General features: G+C 44.0%; 1 protein-coding gene across 1 annotated transcript in view; it reads left to right on the top strand.

The window, feature by feature from the left end:
• Positions 1 to 10,730, top strand: part of TMEM132D (transmembrane protein 132D) — a 271,023-nt gene extending 260,293 nt beyond the window's left edge. Inside the window, exons 6-9 of the mRNA XM_069794893.1 lie at positions 1,151 to 1,356; positions 2,503 to 2,776; positions 4,507 to 4,698; positions 7,573 to 10,730. Of these exons, the coding sequence (XP_069650994.1) occupies positions 1,151 to 1,356; positions 2,503 to 2,776; positions 4,507 to 4,698; positions 7,573 to 8,754 (1,854 nt within the window). The 3' untranslated portion in view covers positions 8,755 to 10,730. The remainder of the gene's footprint in view (positions 1 to 1,150; positions 1,357 to 2,502; positions 2,777 to 4,506; positions 4,699 to 7,572) is intronic.
• The last annotated feature ends 9,216 nt before the right edge of the window (positions 10,731 to 19,946 follow it).

Raw genomic sequence — 19,946 nt, 5'->3', positions numbered from 1 at the left:
TTTTTTGGTACGTTACCTAGGCTCAGACAAGCAAGGATGGAAATGGATTTGCTATGGATCTGTCTCTAAGGGGGCTTGTTGTTGTTTGAAGATAATAATATTAGGAATGCAAATTATCCTACAAAAGCTGGTGATATTTAAATATGATTTAAATTCATTTAGCATTTAAACAGAAAAGTAGAAAATGGCATTAAATTCAGATGAGGATGAGACTATGCATTCCGGAGTCAGAAATATTAAATACATCTACAGAATGGAATAGAAGGTCTGGCTGGTAATGGATTGTGAAAAGAGTTCAGGGTTTTAATAGATCATTCCTTCAGATCATCAGCACGGTAAAGTGGTAGTTAATAAATTATTTGACGTGTACATTTACTCATATATTTTAACTAGCTGTAATGAACAGGTCCTGTCAGCTCACCTAGATCCTTGCAATAGCTGCTAAATCGCTTGAGTGAGATTTAGTAACTCTCAGCAATATTGATGTCCAGAGCTGCAGGTAATAAATAAGGCGACATCAGGACTAGCTTGAGCAGAACACTGTGTAAGACCTTTGGCAGGCTTGCAGCAGAGAGATGGAGCTGTTTGGCCCCAATAAACACCACTGGGCATCAGTGAACTCTTCCCTGCGATTAGTTTTTGGTTGATGTGACCACCCCATGCCCTGGCAGCTGTAATGGGACTCCTGAAGAAGCCTTTGGCCCAGTTTGGAGTTGCCTGGAGAAATTTGTCCCCTACTCCATTCTGTAGACAGGCAGTTACCTGTTCCTCCCTGCAGGTATGTGGTATTCCTTGGGCTGCACACAAATTAGAGTAGGAGGATAGTAGCATCTGACTGAGCTTTGGGGAGTGGAGAAGAATCCTCTCTCGGTGCCATTATACTAGCACTATCCTAGTGTTGGAGTGGGAATTAAGGACAGAAAGAAGCTGTTCTTTTATCTTAGATTATACTGGAAATGTTTATAGCAGAAATAGCCTGCCTATTAAGGGCACACCAGGCACCTTTCTCGTTATTCCTAGTTGTCCTCTGAACTTGGAGCTAGTTTAAACCAATATCCTTTCTTTTCCTCCCACTCACTTCCCTAGCATGTAGTGTACTTTATAATTTGTGAAGAGACTCATTAGTTTTTTTTTTTTCTCCTTTTTTCAGGTTTCTGACAGATGTGACTATGTCTTTGTCAACGGGAAGGAAATGAAAGGCAAAGTGAATGTCATAGTTAATTTTACTTACCAGCATCTGAGTGCCCCTTTAGAAATGACAGTCTGGGTTCCTCGTCTCCCGCTGCAGATAGAGGTCTCTGACACAGAACTAAATCAAATCAAGGGGTGGAGAGTCCCCATCATCTCTAATAAGAGGTAGGTTTCATTAGAGTATGTTCCTTCTGGGCTGAGCACTTGCCAAAGACCTGTCAGGGCCAGTGGATCTGAACATGCTCATTTGGCCTTAATGCAATTCCGGTGTAAATTTGAAGGTCACCAGACATTTATTCAATAGGCCTCTGCACTGGACTTATGAGGGAAATGGAAACTGCAGGTTGCATGATCCTATGCCGGAAATCAATTTCTTTTTGTAGTGCTAGTGACTGAGATGGAAAGAGCCCATAGGTGAAGTTAGGCAGGATCGGCCATGAGGCAGCAGGAAGACATCAACAGGGACCACTTCTGGCAAGGCTGGTCAGTCTCTAGCCTGGTTCACAGGTTCTTCCAGTTAAATTATTCATTGTTAATGGTCACAATTAGTACATACTTGTTTCATGTCACTGTAGGGTCCAGTGGCACTGATCAGTGTTCCAAAGTCAGGACACTGATACACGAGGGCTTTAAAGATGCTGTCCATGCCCACAGCTCAGTGGCATGTGAATGACAGGACAGAGGATGGATCTAGGCAGATCTAGACTGTTTGTATCTGTTGTCAGTTTTATTAAGAACAAGAAGATAAAATTGATAACATAGGTACTTGCTATTCCCACGTACCTATGAAGACATCATTTATTACCCAGTTTCTGCTAGTATCACAGCAAAGAGATGGAGATTTTGGTGGAGATGTGATTTCAACCTAAATGCCATACAGAAAGGGATGTGTATGTAGGTGCAGACAGAGGAGATTTCCATGGTAACACAAAGATGTTTATGGGAAGGTCCAGAAAGCAAAAAGTGTGAAGGTCCTGAAAGCAAGGACTTAACATGGAAAATAATGAGAGATATTTGGAGAGAACAGTGTGGTACCAAAGCTAGCAGGCCAGCTGGTGATTTCAGCAGTTGTTTTGGAGATCTAGGCAGCCTGGAGGTCTCAGTTATGAATGAGGGAAACACGATAAAAGTGGGGGAACTTGGCTGACTTCAGAAATGCACCGAAGGACGCAGCTTTAGCGAGCAACGGAAGGTGGCAAAGCCCACTTGTTCCAGCAACCAGGCTGCAAACTTATGTTAGCAATAGCTCTCCTGTTGCAAGCTCTCCCAGCACCAGTTTAAATTAATTTTTCATTCTTGGTGTCCTACCAGACCAGCCAGGGACAGTGATGATGAAGAAGAGGATGAACGTAAGGGAAGAGGCTGTGCCCTTCAGTACCAACATGCGATGGTGCGTGTCCTCACGCAGTTTGTAGCTGAAGCCTCAGACCCCACTGGCCAGCTGAACTATTTACTGGGTTCTGACTGGCAGATTGACATTACCGATTTGGTGAGTGACTTCATGCAGGTGGAGGAGCCAAGAATCGCTAAGCTACAGGATGGACAGGTTTTGATTGGGCAGGAGCTTGGAATGACGACAATTCAGGTAGGGAAAATTAATTACTTACTCCTTTTCCTCCATTAACCCACCACTTTGGGAACCGAGGTACTGATGAGGTGTACAGCAGCTTCTTGCATTAGCAACAGAAACTGAAGCCATAAATTTTTTAATAGAACAGAATTGCAGCAAGGACTGGAAAACACAGAAGACATGGGTTTCTCTTCTTATCTTGTGCCTTGAAGTGTGTAGATTGCACTTTTAGTAAATTTAGCCCAACCTGTGTACTTGGAGGCTGCTTCTGATTATTTTTGTCTAAGGGTTTTTTGAACATGGAGCCAGTATATGGGCTACCACAAGGCATGCAGTGGGTGAAACAGCTCAGTCTTCTCAAAGCCTGCACTGACAGAGCAAAGGTAAAGTAAAATTAACTAGTGCTGGTTGAGGAACTGAGCCTGGAATACGAGTCCCATGGGATCAAATCCCTGCACACCTTGCAAGCTCAAGCAATGCGTTACAAAATATAAATATTAGGGTATTTCAGAGTATGCATAAAGCAATAATAACAACTGGTACTTCTAGAATGATGTTAAAAGACTGACTGATCAGTGACAACTAAGCTATGTTCTCTAGGGATGCAGATTTAGCTTCAACAGTTTCAGCAAATATGGCCAAGAATATTTCCTATAAATACTACCATGTATGTGACTGTGCCTTAGTGTCCCCACTCTGAAGTAACTCACCTAAACCTATGCATCATGTCATTGGCAGCTTTTCACATACAGTCCTTCCTGCCATGCAGGGAAATACTGGCCTAGAAAATGGGGTCCCAGAAGAAAAGAGGGAAAAAAACCCCAATTAATCCAGTGACGCTACAAAGGAGAAAACATGTTAACAAGCACTTGAACAGGAAAAAAAATCCAGCTCTCCAAATGGGTTCAAACTGTCAAACCAGAAAACAACCACCACACCTATTGATAACACAGGTTGTCAGGGCTAGAGAAATGGGATTCGAGATTTTGACTTTCTGCAAAATCTGTAAAGATTTTCTGAATGACTTTCCAAAGCTCTGGAATTTACAGTGCTCCTACAAATACACATAAAACTGTGGAAAGGAAAATCCAAGGGAAAAAAGCTGAGAGCAAGTTATATTTAAAGAATACCTCTTATAAACTGCTTCTAAAATGCTCTGTACCCTATATAGGTCATTAGATTCAACTTGCTTGCTAATGAGCATCTTTGGATGTCATGTATCAGTGCGCTGACCTCTATGCACATTTTTGTAATCAAAACAAGTTTTCTCTGTCAATTTTGTATACAGTACCATGAGTGTTTATAGTAGCAATACATTGACTTTCTTTCAATAGGATAGAAATAAATGCCATCTATTCTATGTATTTTATATAAATCTACAGATTGCATTATATATACGCTACCTAAAACCACGATCATTAATAAAATAATTGCATTTCACATAAAGATTACATTTACAAATAGGTAATACATCTTAAACAGATGTGGTTAGCATAGCACAGAGGTGAATGGCGTAGCTGATTAGAATTACGTTGGCAAAAAATGTTATAAGCAGCCTATTATTGCAGAAGAGTTATAAAATGTGACTAGCCATTCTTTAATCATATTTTAATAGTGTCTGTCTGCTAAGAGGAATTCTGCCCATTAACATAAATATCACTTATTGGTACTACAGTAGCTCTGTGTAGCTATTTTGCTCGGTGCTGGGCAAAATGGCTGTTGCTAACTTCAATTTTTCTTTTCAGATATTGTCCCCCCTTTCAGATGCAATCTTGGCCGAGAAGACAGTGACGGTTCTGGACGAGAAGGTGACAATAACTGACCTGGGAGTGCAGCTGGTGACTGGATTGTCACTCTCTCTGCAGCTCAGTCCAGGAAGCAATAAGGCCATCTTTGCTACAGCAGTAGCACAAGAGCTGCTCCAGTCTCCAAAGCAGGTACTATTGCCCACATGTACTGCGTTGTGGAAGGACACCACTCTGATTCACTACACCCCACTCTGATTCAATACACCAACCTTACAAGCTGATGGGATCAAGCAGATTTTTATTAATAATATGCTAATAAAACATTTTCCTTATGAACACTTTTTTCTGAAGGCCACCAGGTCCCCTAACAGAAAACCAAAAATGGCACTATGTCTAAACAACCCCAGTACACAAAGAGGCGTACCCCATCTGTCATGGCTGCATCCCATAAATAACACATGCAACTCAGTAATGTGTCATAATTAAGCAACAGCAGTCCCCTTACACACACACGCACACAAACCCTTTCTGTCCCATCGAGCACCTACTAGATCACAGGAGATACTGCCAACTAGATTGCCAAGTTCAGCCTCCCACCACAGGCAGCCAAATTAACCCTTTAAGCACATCTTTAAATGAGAAAGTGTTTTGTATAGTGCCAGAGTCTTCTTCCTTTAGCTACATTCCGTGAGCATTTTAAGACCTTGGGGAACATCCCTTTCATTCTGATTCATTACTAGAATATGAATCAGCATCACTGACTCATTTCCTGATTCATGATTTCATAAACCACTTTTTGTTTCCCCATTATTCTTAGTCCCTGTATCAGGGAACCAGAAGTTACCAAGGGCTTTTGGACTTTGCCATGTCCCCGTCAGTCCCTGCTTGTTATTTGTCCTTGTGCTTCTCTCTACATTTGAAATTTAAACTTTTTTTCAACCCAAATCCATCAGTCTGGGACTTACTTCAAGGATGCACTGGGCTCTTAACACTTAAACATGTTCTGAGCTTTAAAGGTAAATAAATGATCATGGCATGCACGTTCGAAATCTGGCCAACTGTTGAGACGCTTTAATTCATCATAGGGTCTTATCCTTGGGATGCGGGATGAGAAATAGTGCAGAGCTGCTGTCTTTATAGGGTGATAAAAATCAGGCTCCCATAGTATTCCAGAAGTTACGAAATCAATGCCAGGCAGCTAGAAATAAGACCTGTGAGCTAATCCATTGCTGACATGGGGAGTTAAACAAACTACCTTGAAATCAGCCCAAAAGCTGAGGTTGATGGCATTTAGTCCCAGTATGCTGCCCAGCAGCGACATTTCAGCTCCCAGAAGTGGAGTCTGTGCTTCCTGTCTGGATGCAGGGGTACAGTCAGAACAACATTGGATCAGTGTTAAACCAGTGAGGAAGATGTGCACCTTCCATGTTTCAAGGACTGACTCCATTTTGAAAGGCATCTGATTCCTTCCATTGCTTAGAACATGATTTTCAGAGCACAATCCCTATAAGCAGAGCAATGCAAAATTATTAAATGATTATGCAGGTTTAAGCAACACAGTAGGAGGATGAGAGTTGATGACATAAATTCTATGCAGCCTTCAAGAAATATCCGAAGATTAATAAACACAAAGCCGGGATTTATGACAGTGTCAGCAAAGTCTTAGGGCTCTGTCCTGAAATAGAGACAGAAGCAAATCTCCCATTGAAGCTGTAAGGATTTCAGAATCAGGACAGTAGATTATGCACGATACAATCCCGAAAGACTGGAGGCTTATTCTCCGTGATCTGAACAGGTGAATGGCTATGTGCTAGAAACAATTTAAAAGATAATGACAAATAATTATTCTCCATATATATGTTGAGTCAGAACGTAAATACTGTCTGTTTGAAGAACTGCTTATTTAAAGAAACAAGACTTCTGTAATCATGTTTTCCGCAAGTATGGTTATTAATCTGTTGGTTGGGTGTTTGTCTGTCTGTCAGGCTCGCTCACAGAGCAGAGTGAACCCAACTTTTACCAGACAAGAACTCACCTCCTTTTAGACACCAGAGAATCCGCTCATCAAGCCAGGAGTCTTTCTGGTGTGGATTCTCCAGTGTCTAATAAGGTGCGAATACCCCAGCCACGACAGAGCAAGTCAGACCATCAGAAGCAGGAATTAAATTCCGGGAGAACAGTCTGAATTTTGTCTGGAAATGATCAATGTGTGAATGCCAAGATATTTTCAGGTAGCACAACAATTTTTGATAGCCATTTGAGAGTCCTCTAAGGACCTGATTTTCAGAAATGGGTGAGCACAGGTTTTCTGAAATCTAAGAATACTTTAAAATGTTTCAAGTTAGAAACCCAAAGTCAAAGCTCCCAGGAATGCTGCACCATTACACATGTGCAAGTACAGAATTAGTACTCAGGTCTGACCCATTTACATTCAATAAACCTCCATGCACTCTGAAGTATACAATTTGGGTTGCTGTGACACGAGATTACACTTCATTATTCTCTTGCTTTTAATTGCTAACAAGCTTGAAAATTATTCTGGCCATTTCTTAAAGAAGCAGCTGATGGGTTTCCTCTGCTTGTACAAAACACTCAATTTGAGAGACAAAAATCAAGGACTGAAGGTATGGAGCCATGTATGGACCTACTTGCAATATTAACAAGTGTTGTGTGTAAAAAGCGAAGACTTTGTACTTTAAGCAGTTTAGAAATAATGTAATATTTGTTTTTCATTTAAATATACAACAGTAAATGATCTCAGTCACTGGTAATGCTTTCTGACATGCAATTTATTATGGTGCTGAAGTAGATTCTGCAGAGCCCAGGGGATACAGCTCCTTTAAGCACCTTTGGGGAAACAAATCTTATTATCAATGAGTGGTTTAAACTAGTATTTCTCTTCACATCTTGGCAAGATATTAGTTTTATTGCTCTCCCTTTTTATTTCTTTTCTGGTTATAAATGGTATATGGATCTTGTGAGGAGGAGAGAACAGACCAAGACGGAACATATTTCCCTCGATGTTTATTCTGAGTGTGCGTATATTTGTTTTATGTATTACAGGAAGCAGCCATCAGCTGCTGGATCCAGTTCAGCGATGGATCTGTCATGCCCCTGGATATTTATGACTCCAAAGACTTCTCCTTGTCAGCTACATCTCTGGATGAGAAGGTGGTCTCTATTCACCATGACCCCAAATTCAAATGGCCTGTGATTGCTGCTGAGACAGAAGGCCAGGGGACACTGGTGAAGGTAGAGATGGTGATCAGTGAATCATGCCAGAAATCCAAAAGGAAGAGCATCCTAGCTGTTGGAAGTGGTAGCATTAAAGTCAAGTTTGGGCAGAGTGATGCCAACCCTAACATCAGTGACAGTAAACACAGGGGTGTCGGTGTCCACCTAGAAAATCACGCCAGTGACCGGCGTCAGAAAACCACTTTGCAGGGAAGAGCTGAGCTAGATGGCCAGTATTACAGCTCCTCGATGGGCCACGAGCAAGGCAAAGGGACCACCACGCAAAGGTCTGTTTTAAGTAAAAAAGAAGACAGAGAAAGCCTCCTGGACGATGACAGTCATCTGCAGAACATCCCAATAGACTTCACAAGCTTCCCTGCACAGGTGGATCTGCCAAGAAACAACGGAGACTTGGAAGAGAATGACCTAGTCCAGACCCCTAGGGGACTCAGCGATCTGGAGATAGGAATGTACGCTCTTCTGGGAGTCTTCTGCCTGGCAATTCTGGTCTTCCTTATCAATTGTGTCACTTTTGCTTTGAAGTACAGAAACAAACAAGTTCCCTTTGAAGAGCAAGAAGGCATGAGCCACTCTCATGACTGGGTTGGGCTGAGCAACAGGACAGAGCTTCTGGAGAATCATATAAATTTCTCATCCCAACAAGATGAACGTATCACAGCTATTGACAGAGGAGTGGACTATGAAGAGAGCAAATATCTCCTCAACACAAATGCCTCCAAAAATGTCAATGGACAATCTTTCAGGTCTACTGAGTCCACATTCACTGAAGGGAAAGAACAGAAAAGTGAACCAACTACTTCTCCTACCTCTAAGAGGAAACGGGTTAAATTCACCACTTTTACCACCATCTCCTCTGATGATGGGTGTCCAACTGTCAACTCAATCTTGATGAGTAGTGAGGATGACATTAAATGGGTCTGCCAGGATATGGACCTGGGGGAGTGCAAAGAACTTAAAAACTATATGGAGAGATTACATGAAAATGTGTAATGAGACGCAAAAGACTTTTTTGTTTGGTTTGTTTGTTTGTTTGTTTTTCACTCACCTTCTGCCTTTAATTTTGGGTAGTGGGGCAAAACGTTGTATTGATAACAAGAATCAGCTGGTGGATAATAACTCAATGGAGCCCCAAGAAGCCACCCAAAAGCAGCTGGGAGAGCAGAGATCCTGGACAGCTCTTAAAATTCAAGTCTTCTCTGTGCTCAGAGATGGAAGTGAAAGATGTGTGTGGTTTTTTGATGCATGGTAACATGAAAAAAAAACTTAGCAAAATAATATGGTCTCATTCTCTGAGCTTTCCCAGGAAATCAATAAATATAACAAACTCCAGTGCAGTTTGGATATTACAAAGTTCACACAGCTCTACTGTTCAATATTGCAAGCTTTGGTTAAAAGCAAAAAATTGGTCTCAGAATAAATAGATCTGCGAAGAAAGCATGTCTTTCAAGCCACATGCAGAGAATATCCACCCAAGAACATTAATTTAAAGCTGACAAAAAAACAACAGTGTGAGCAAAGCAGCTTCCAGAGCTGAAAAGTCATGAGTTTCCAAAGAATCTAGAGAGGAAAAAGGAGTAACTGGGCTGTTTACAAACCAGCATGCTTGCCTCCCAAGCACTGAGAATGGATACACATATACAGTTAAAACTGAAACTCTCTTTTTAAGTAGATGCCAAGGTAATAAACTTTGCCAGCCAATTTTCAGTATTTCTTAATTTGTAAAATAGGAGAAGATACAATCTATACTCAGAATACCACTCATATAAAGGAAGGTCTGTTTTGGAGAGTTTGAGAGAACAAGCTATTTTTAAAAGCCCACTTTATTTGATTGTCCTGTTTCAAATTTGTATTCCCAGCCATTCCCTGGAGCGCTCCCCATCTGGTATCCTGAGGGCACTTACTAGCATCAGTCAACTTTGGAAGCGTGTGGTTTCTTCCTTCCCTTCCACGCACACTCACTTCTCCACGGTGTGCTCTTGCCAAGCACAGACACTCTTGGTACCGCGCTGGTACTTGCTTTACATGCTGTCGTTTACCAAAGTTGGCCACTCTCTCCTGGGTAAGTGTCACTTGTGTTGAACTTGGACACCAACAGCAACCGTCTCTGTCTGTCCCCTTCCCTGGGAGAGGTCAGGATGTTCAGTTCCTTCTGCTCATGCTTCTTTAGCCCCCTGCTCAGCACGTTTAGAGGCCACTCGAAGGTCACAGAGGAGTGCTGCACATTCGACATCGAAACCTGAACAGCTAAACTCGGTAGATAACATTTGTTTCTCCCAGAGGTGATGATTATCTTTTGTTTTCCTCTGATAAGGATGTACATATGGTAGGATTTCAGTGACTACCCTTTGAATCCGATGTGCCCTCCAGTCCTAAAACCATGACTTTTTTTTTGTGAGGTCCAAAAGCAGTCTCCGATGACCAGTGGCAAAGTGCCAAAGCACTAACTAAAATCCAGCTTATATTTCAAGTTTTCCTTTATTTTCCAGACGGAGTCCTTGCCCTCCTTTTATTATTAAGTCTCTTCCTGTCATTGAATCTAGGTTGCTCAGTTTAATACACATCCACCCTCCCACAAACACTTAGATTGAATCCCTCTATATTTAGAATGTACTGTAGATTGTAAGAATGTAATATATATATTTATAAACATGCCAACTGTGAATAAAATTTGCATTTTAGTGGCTTCATCTTTTTTCCTACTCTGAACGCCTCTTTCCTTTCATTGTCAGAACGTTTACCCTAAAAGAGACTGGCAGCAATATGGAGACTTGTCCTTTGATGAAATGGTGAATTAAGCCTCTTGGCACAATCTAGTCACAAAGTTTTACATTGTGCAATGTTGGGGGGAGAAGATATAACATCAACAACATGTTATGCTACAAATGTATTTGCACCAAGTCACCCTTCCAAGATTTGAAACTATTTGCAAATAAATCCACATGCATATTTCTAGCCTGAAAGCCTGATATGTGAGTTTCTGATTTTGGTGCTATTGGGAAGATCTGCATTTGGCTAAATGCCTTTGAAGACAATTTTAAAAGAATAAGTTGCTGTAAATAGGGCAAACGTGCCCCAAACTTTGGAGATCAATATTTGCGTATCAGATGGTCTTTGCTTTCTTTCAGCACCTCCCATCGAGGCCCGGATTACTCAGTGCTATGCAAGCTCAAGGACACAGTGCAGCAGTGAGGACAGCACAGTGCAGGGCCCAGACTAGCTCTGGATGAGCGCTCAGGTGAGAGACGCAGCCGTGGTGCCGCAGCAACGCACTGCAGCCTCCCAGCAGGTTCAGCAGTGTTCTAGCCCACAGTCTCGCCTCCAATTCTGGAGCTATTTTGGGTGCTTTTTACACATCGCTATGTTGTGTCCACAGAGATTTACCCTTAGCAATGTGGAGGTCAGGGTAGAAGTGGCCAAATCTCAGCTGGCAGGCTGTGCAGATCAGATGCGTGCAGGCGTGCAAGGTTGCCTTGCAAAAGCGTCACTGCGTGGCCAATCTTTCTGTTTCGGAAAGAGCAGGTACAAGCCATGCTGGGAGCAGGCTGTCAGAATTGCTTTACCAATGAGCTGCTATGGTGAATCCAGATTTCTGCATTAGCTGCCTCTGGGGAACATGAAGAACTAACAGCAAGTTCATCTGGTAGCACAAACCACTGAAATGTTCTCCTAGGACAAAACAGCCGCCAGCTACAATGCTAAGGATAGTGACATTCAGATTTATGCCTTTCTGCTTGCTCAGAGGTCCCTGCTGTCTCTAACAGCTGTAGCTTGCTATTATCCATAGGGCAATACTATAAATAATACCTAGTATTTAGAGTGCTCTTTGTCCGTAGATCTCAAAGTGCTCTGAGCAAGGTGGATTACTTATTGACATGGAGAACACCAAGGTTAAGTGATTTGCCCAAAGTAACATAGGAAATCTATGGCAAAACCAGAAAGAGACATCGCTCCCCCCCACACCCTTTAATGTATCACAGTCACTGGGCAGGATCCTGAGCTCTGCTCAAGGAGAAGCCAGAGTGGATTGCAGCCATCTGTATGCAAGCAAACACTTTTAATTAATCTGCTAACAGCAGAATAAATCAACTTCCTGTAGAGATTTTTGTACGTATGTCTCTATCTATCTATCTGTTGGTGTTTGTGTATACTCACTTATCTCACAGCACAGGGCCCAGACTTTTAAGTGAGAACTTCTGCATCATGGAGTATCTCAAGGGGGAAAGCTTGTGTTTCAGGCAATCAGATGAGAATCCCATTTGGCAAATGAAGGGGGCTAAATTCTGTTCCTCATCATGAAAGCAGTGATGGTGTTTAGATGCTGCATACACATAACGTTTTGCAGCTGTGGCTCCCATTGGCAAACTCTTAAGCCTGATAAGGAGCCTGGCTGATAGCAAGCAGTCTCCAGTGAGTGTTATTAACTACTTTTCTTTTCCCCCTAGTTGCCTCCTTATTTTCATTTTTGAGTCTCTTTTCATGTGAGTAGCTAGACTGATAGACTGATGCAGGCATGTTAACAAAAGAAAACGTGTCTGATGCAGTTTGGCTTCTTTTAGATACTTCATGCATAAATACAATGAGTAGAAACTTGATGGTCCTATAAATCAGGTAAGCTGGTTCTTCACCATCTTCCTTCGTTTTAAAGGCTTCTCCTTCAGCAGTCTTAAATATATAGTGGTTTAGGCCCAGCTGCATTAATACACCGGTGAACTCAAAGTCCAAGCAATGCAGCTAAATAATTGGTTTGGAACAAGAGTTCTATGGAGGTAAGTGACTTGAAAAACCAGAATAGGTATTAAATTGATGTGCAGCCTGCACTAAGCAGCTCTAGAAACTACTTTCACACCTCGTTTCCATAATGAATGAAATGTAAATGAAATGAGCACACTGGAGACACTTTAGCTCAGCTCTGTGTATGTTCAGCTTCTCCAAGACTGCCTACTCTCATTCCCCTGTGGTCTGTGGGGCTGCTGCTTTGCGGAAGATCCTTAGCAAGAGCTAAAGGACTGATGTACTACAGCTTAGAAGAGTCTTTCACATGTGTCACTTAGGAAAGAGTGTCAGTTGGACTCACGTATGTATTTATCAAGCAAAGTCCAGTAAGCATCACTGAGGATGTAACTCAGGCAAGGAGCTATCACTGCCAAATGTTGCATTTAGAAAATGCCTCAAGTATTTAAAAAAAAACTCTCAGAGATTAATTTATTTAGTTCTCAAAAGCCCAGGAACTCTGTCACATATTTCTGTATATATATTGTAGTACCATATCCTATTCACGCAGTGTTAGAGCACTGTAGCGACACATCTTATTGCATATAGTACAATGTCTACCATATAAAATCAGTTCTATATTACTACCGGCCAATACTATCAGGAGTACACAAGAAAATGTACGTGTTTGAAGCAGGAGAGGCTTGTGTCTCGCAGGTGAGTTATGTGGTGCCCATGTGAGCTCCCCACGCAGGGGTAGCAGGACTAACCATTCTTCACTGCCACGGCTGGCCCCAGGACGAGCTGCCTCCTGGGGACAGGGAGGAGACCAAGAGAGCTCTAAAACAAGTTAGGATATCGCTTGCAAAGTGCTGAGGAGATAAGATTTGTGTTCTGCTTCCAGTTCATTTCTCACTATTTGAAAACTCACAGGAGGGGCTGCTTATGCACTTAACACCAGGCATATGTTTAAGCACCTTTCTGAATGGGTGTTTGGTCTCCAAGAGCCACCATCTTCCTCATGCATAAAGAATGCCTCCTTCCTGTGAAAGCAGTGAGTATTATTGTGCTGTTTGGCTTCTTGGTGAAAGCTTTTACGGATAAAGTTCAAAAGCGGCAGCAATAAGGGCCTGAGAAGAGCTGAGTGCCTGGTACATCGTGCCCATAGTCAGGAGTGTTAGAAGGGCCAAGGTTGCATGGGTCAAGCAAGTATGCCTGAAACTGGATCATTTTCTACCTTTTTGCTGATTTGATATGAAGACCTCTGTCAACAAATCCTTCATTATGCAGGCTTCCTGCTCTGGCTCTGTAAGGAACAGCAAATTAAGCAGCCCACATATGTAATATTAATGGCTGGAGAAGCAGCACTGCTACTCTGTTTGTATGTACTGCCAATGCTTATTAAGAAATTCCTGTCACATTGTAAAGATGGCTGGTAGATTACATACGACAAGTTCCTGCATCTGTCTTCTTAAAACACCCCCCGGAGCCTGGAGGGACACGTTCAGTACTGAACCATGTTTGTTTGCACCGTCTACCAGAACTCACTTTCTCCTTGTTTCAGCGGGTGCAAATGAGGCCTCCTGGTGCATTTTCCCCTTCTGCAATTACAGACGCTTCTCTAACGCTGACTGATGCTGTGCCGGCCCACTGATGGTGGCTGGATATTAGCTATTTGGTACCTGAATTCTGTGGTATCTGGCAGAACTGAAACCAGTATTACCAGCACCAGAAAAATGCAGCTTTGAAGTGTAACAGGGACTTTGCTTATTCATGTTCAGACCTTTGTTCCTAATAATTAAATTAGAGCTTCCTACAGTCAATTAACATATAAACGACATAAAACCCAATCCAACCAGCTTCATTGCTCAGCCCTGATGATAGGAGACTGCAAAGGTGACTAAAAGTCCCATTTTCAACATTTTACTGTGCTCAGGAAGCACAGATGAACAGAGTGGAGGAGAAATAAGGGTAGGAGTAAGGGGGCTATACTCTCCATTAGCACTGTTTAGCTTAGCACACACTGGATGTGTCCAGCCACCTTCAGCAGAAGCGTGGGTCCAGTGGTAGCTACAGATTTTCACTGCAGCTTATCCCTCATCTGCTCCTGCGTGTTTCTGTCTCAACGTGCTTATACAGAAGTCAGTGCCTGGAGCTGGTCCTGGGAGCCCCAGCTGCATCCCTGCATGGCAATGCTCAGCAGCCAAGCACAGAGCAACCTCCTTTCAGTGAGTCATCAAAATCAGAAGTTCGTCTGAGCAGATCACCCCTTCTTCCACCCTTGTGCTATGCTATGAGGTCCCACTGCAGAACTGATAGGTGTCACCACCTGCCTCTGCCTGCATGAGCCTTCAGGGCTGTCCAAGCTCGTAGGTATCTTACTGGATATTAATAGCGAAGTGTGGGCTTAACAGCAGGCACTGGACTGGTCCCTGGGAGCTTTAGTTATTTTCCCAGCACTGATAATCCACGTGCCTCTGCTTTCTCTATTGCACCTTCCGGATTGTTTGCTTAGGCTAAAGTCTGCGGGACTGTGCCCTGCCTGCACTGCTGCACAGCGGGGCCGTGGTCTTTGGTGGAAGGCGATGTTGCTGCTGCCCCGGATGCTCCTGAGATGCTCTCTGCCAGGACAATCTGTATCTACGTGCTCTGCTCCTGGTGGCATTCTCCCACCAGTACAGACGCATCTCATGCCTCCCTGTTTCTCCAGCAAATCCTTTGTCTGATTGACTGCGGACACCTATTTTCCATCCTGTTGTCATCAAGCCAAAAACCCAAATCACTGTGCTCCTTTCTGCCATTAATAACCTTTTACGTCTTTCTTTCGTCAGTCCTCCCTCTCAGGCCTAATCAATAGCTTTGCTCTTAGCGTTTGGCATTCCCTTTTGTTCTGCCAGTCCGGATACCAAGGTCAAATCTGTCCCTTTTGTATTTCTCCCTTAAATAAATAGTATCAGGCTGTCATGTCTTAACGCAAAATATTTTGTAATATTGAAGAATCCCAAGTATTGATCAGATCTAGCTCTGTACCTAGCTCTCTACGCAGCCTTGACTGTAGCTTTAATACAGCACTCAATAATGTGTCTTTTGCAAGACCAATTCATACAGCTGAAGAGGCATTACTGGCAGGCTGCGAGTGCAAGCTCAGAAAGATTTTTTTCATCGCACCGCATAGCCCTCACACAATCACGCCAGCCCCTGAAGAGCAATAGGCTTTTAATCAGCTCTTCTAATTGTTTTGTCCCCTGGTCTAGTATGGAGTCAGTGTCCCGCACTCCTAAAGCACCAGCGATGAGGGACTGTAATTGAAGAGGATGCTTTTCTAACCCAATTTTAATATGATTTGTGAGGCTACTGGGGATGATTGCTGCAAAGCAGCAGCAGAGCAGGAGGACAGACAGACAAGCTGAGCGCACTCACTCAAATGAGGCCTTAAACCGGGGGGGAATTTCAAGGTTTTGGAGCAAGAACCATGCCAGAGAGCAGAAAAAATTGCCAACAGCTCAATCGTGCTGCTTTGCTGCTCCTAAAAAGCAAACATCACCCTCACCTCCTTCAGAGTCGCACCCTTACACCTTGAAAGCCTGGTTCAGCTTCTCCCCCTGCCCCCAGCAATGGCCCAGGCTATGAACAGCCTCTCCTCCATTCGGGCCGTGGGCTTGGAGGCTCTGCAGGGGATGGAAAACCAGAAAGCAGAAGAAAGGGGGAGAAAGGACCAAAAGGGGAGGTAACTAAGCTGGGACGCAGCGGGCATTTTGTCGCCTGACCCTGCTGGGAAGGGGAACGGTAATAAACGCTGCCATTTCTGGGCTTTGTGTTCAGAGCCTGTCTGTGAACTGCAGAGCGCCCAGCCTGCTCCTGCAAGGAGACCTGAGCTGTGAGGAGTGCTGCAGTCTCTGCTACAACTTGCAACGAGCCCAGTGTCCCCAGTTCAGCCTGGGAAGAGGCTGGGCTGTGCCTCTCCTGCCTGCGCCTGCTGAGCCTGGGCTGGAGCCGGGCTCCCACCAGCAGAGTAAACGGCCGCGGTGAAAAGTTGCTGGTTTAATCGTGAGCTCCCAGTCTGCTACGCGAGAGGGCTGGTGCTTGGGCGTGTTTACTGCAGTCCCGAAGCACAAATCTCTGAGGGAAATGCCCCACTCATTAGTGTTATCTGCTGCTTTGGCTTTGGATGGAAGCAAAGGGTGGGAGATTATAATTTTCTATTATAAGACAGCAGGAAGCCTTAAACAATACATATTCATGTATTTCTCTGTGTGCGTATATACATATATGTATGCCTTATATATATGCAAAGTAGACTTATGCTGTCTTTGTTTCTAGCCTTAATTCACCATTTGCTTACTACAACTTCCCCATCCCCCATTTTAATATTTTCACTTACCGTACTTTGAAGAGCTAGAAATAGCTTGTCAGATTGAGACAGCTCTTGAGAAGTTTAATTTTCCTAATGCTTGTTGGAAATCCCCTTTCTGAATCTGCAGGAATATTAAGGTTCTTAGCCTGAGCTCTGCAGAGGGGGAATTTGCAAGTAAAGCTGTCAGTGAATTGCAATTGGGTTAGGAGAGGCTTGACGGACTGCCCTGATGGGTGCAGGATCTGTCTCCCGAGGAGGGAAGGACGCTTGCTGAGCCTGCCGTGGGTGGCAGAGCCGGGAGGGGGTGGGTAGGTGCCAACCGCCTGTTTTCTCTCTGCCAGCCCTACAGGGAACATAGGTAGTCAGACAAAATTAGAGCCGAGGCACCCGGAGCGTTTACAAGCAAAGGTAACGGTTGTAATGGCTTCTGCTGCCGGTTCCCCACCTGGATTTCGAACGTCGCTGTTTCTGGCTGTCGCAGCCGGTAGGAACTTGTTGGACCCTGACGCCCGGTCGCCGGCAGCGCGGTGCTCCCGTGCCGGTGGTCTCTGCGGAAGGGGGCTGCTGCGTGACTGCCTGTGCCCCCGCACCCAAACGGGGACAGCTGGGAAGCCTCTTACAGAGCCAACACAAAAAGCTGCAGGGACAGGGCTAAAAGAGGCTTGAACGAAAGCTTTATTGCCAGCGCTGTGCATTACCTGGGTGTTCAATGCCATTCCCAGAACTGTAGTACTAGCGTGAAGGATTCTTCATATAGACAGGAGAAATAAGAAGGTTTTTTGCAAAAAGCCGGAGAATAGCAAGCGTCCCCTAGCTGTTGCCAGTGACGGGAAAGCGCAGTAAGTTGAGAATGGGTAACCTGTCAATGTCGGAATCCTTGTGCTTGGTTCTGTGTTCAGATAAAGGTCCCTAGCTCACGACTGCACAAACCAAGGGGGATTGTTCCCCCCGTGTCATCAAGGGGATACAAATAAGCGGCCACATTTGCAAAAGCAGGGTGCTAGCACGGACCCTAGCAGGGCCCTTCCATGCCAAGCGCTGGGGTCTCTGCTGAGTGCAGCTGGGAGTGCTGGCAAACCCACTGCAGGTCCAGGGCTGGAGATAAGGCCAGTTCTATCTGCTGCTGGAGCTGGGCCCGGACCAGGCTGCAGAGCGGAGCTTTGCAGCAGCAGGCCCAAGTGTTCTGGCTCTGGGCTATTGCTATGGCATGCTATTGCATATATTTTTAATAAAAGGCAGATAATTTGTGATTGGAAGTGCCAAGCGAGTGCCTTCCTCCTAGCGGGAGGCCAGCAGCTCTGCTTGCTGATGGCTGTCACCAACCTACTCGAAACGCACGATGGGCTCGCACGGGAATTCAAAGATGCAGGCACGCAATCAGCCCGTTTTTTCCTCCATCCTAAGCAGAAGCAAAATAGTTAAGTGAGATCAGAAAGGCTGATAATTCCTCCTCCTCCTCTTTTACCACCTGCTGTTTTCTTCCTGAGTATCTGGACTGAAAGAATTACTGAAATTAAATATAACAATTCAGGCTGCCCGTTGTTCCCTGCTCTGTAATGTGCCGGAGTGGCACCTTTGTATTCATCCATCCATCCCCATCTCCTCAGATGTGCCGCTCACACAATAGTTATTGTTGTAGAAGGGACCTGGAATGAGCTCTTGCATTATTCACTTCATTTATTTTGATACAATATTTGGAGCCACTTCATTAAATTCTCTTACAATGTCCTGTCATTTTTTTTCCCGTCTCCTTGCCAATACCTGGCTCATACAGATAATATAACAACAACAATATGGGGTGTGGGGAGGTGGGGGAATAGATTTGTTTTCTATACAAGAGGATATCTATGAATTATTTAATTTGACTTCTTGATCTCAGGATTCCCTTCCCACCTCCAAAAAAAAAAAAAAAAAGTACAACCAGCTTGAAACACATCATTTGCAAGTAGTAGATACGGGCAGTAAATACTCAGGACAATTAAGTCTTGAACAAAGGAAAAAACATACAGCTTTACAGACAGTGTGTGGATATGCAGAAGAAGACAGGACATATAAACACCTATTTACTAGCACTGAAAAATGAACTGCAGTCTCTCTCACCTTTCAGTGTTTTCAGAGATGCAACAGATCAGTCTCATGAATATTATTTTTTTTTCTTTTTAACGTTCCAAATGCTAGTGATCCAAGGAGGGACTGATGTCACACAGCCTCTCCATCTACTCCGGACCTGCTGTTTCCCTGGTATCACAGACTTTGTCAGAGCTGCCAGGGATGTCAGGGAGCTTCCCTCCCAGGTGTGGCTTGCAAATTACTCCAAGGGAAGGGGTAGACTTTGGCTCAGCAGTTCAAACTCCCCAGTGAGCAGGATGGTTGTTGAAGAAATGTTTTGTACAACGGAGCTCAGAAAATGAACCCACTGCAATTCTTCCCAGGTTATTTTTTTTCCAGCGTTTCTATCCTGCCTTCTCATAACTATAGTCCACGCAATATTTAAGATGCAAAGGCATACGGGCTCCCCTGCACTTGCTGTTTGGCTACCTTTTAAGCAGGTTCACAAGAAGACCTGTGCCCTTCCCTTTCCTTCAAGTTCTCCCCATGCACCTCCTCATTAAACCACAGCGAAGGCAGCAACCTCCAGCTGCCCCAGCACTTACCTCTAAAGCGGGAAACACTTGCAAACTTCTGGAGGGGCTTCATAGATGTAGGCCGAACACACTGAGGAGCAGCAAAGCATCAACCGACATGATCTTGCAGAAGCTGAGGGGTCTGATAGTGATATGAGGGAACCTGATAGCGTCAAGCCTAATCGACAGCATTTCACTCAGCCATGGGGTGCTCTCCATACTGTTTTAGCTTTGTGCAATGTGTTTTCAGCTCTTCAGTCCTTGTTACGAACAGATATAACATTATAAGGCCTTACTCCACTAAACGATTTCTTTTCCCACATGGGAATAACCCTGTATGGGTATGAAATGCTTGCGTTCCAGTCTGTCTGTGTTTGCACTGAGGGGATGGCACAGCTTTATCAGTCACAAGTGGCATCACTTCTGGTGTGGGCAAGACCCAGGCGATCAGATCTCACAGGTTTTTGGGGCTCCTGTCACACTGTGAAGAGTCC

This window comes from Haliaeetus albicilla, chromosome 10 (assembly GCF_947461875.1).
Source record: "Haliaeetus albicilla chromosome 10, bHalAlb1.1, whole genome shotgun sequence".
In the NCBI taxonomy this organism is placed as follows: domain Eukaryota; kingdom Metazoa; phylum Chordata; class Aves; order Accipitriformes; family Accipitridae; genus Haliaeetus; species Haliaeetus albicilla.
Note: the sequence above shows the minus strand (reverse complement) of the source record. Positions and strands in the feature narration are given on the sequence as shown.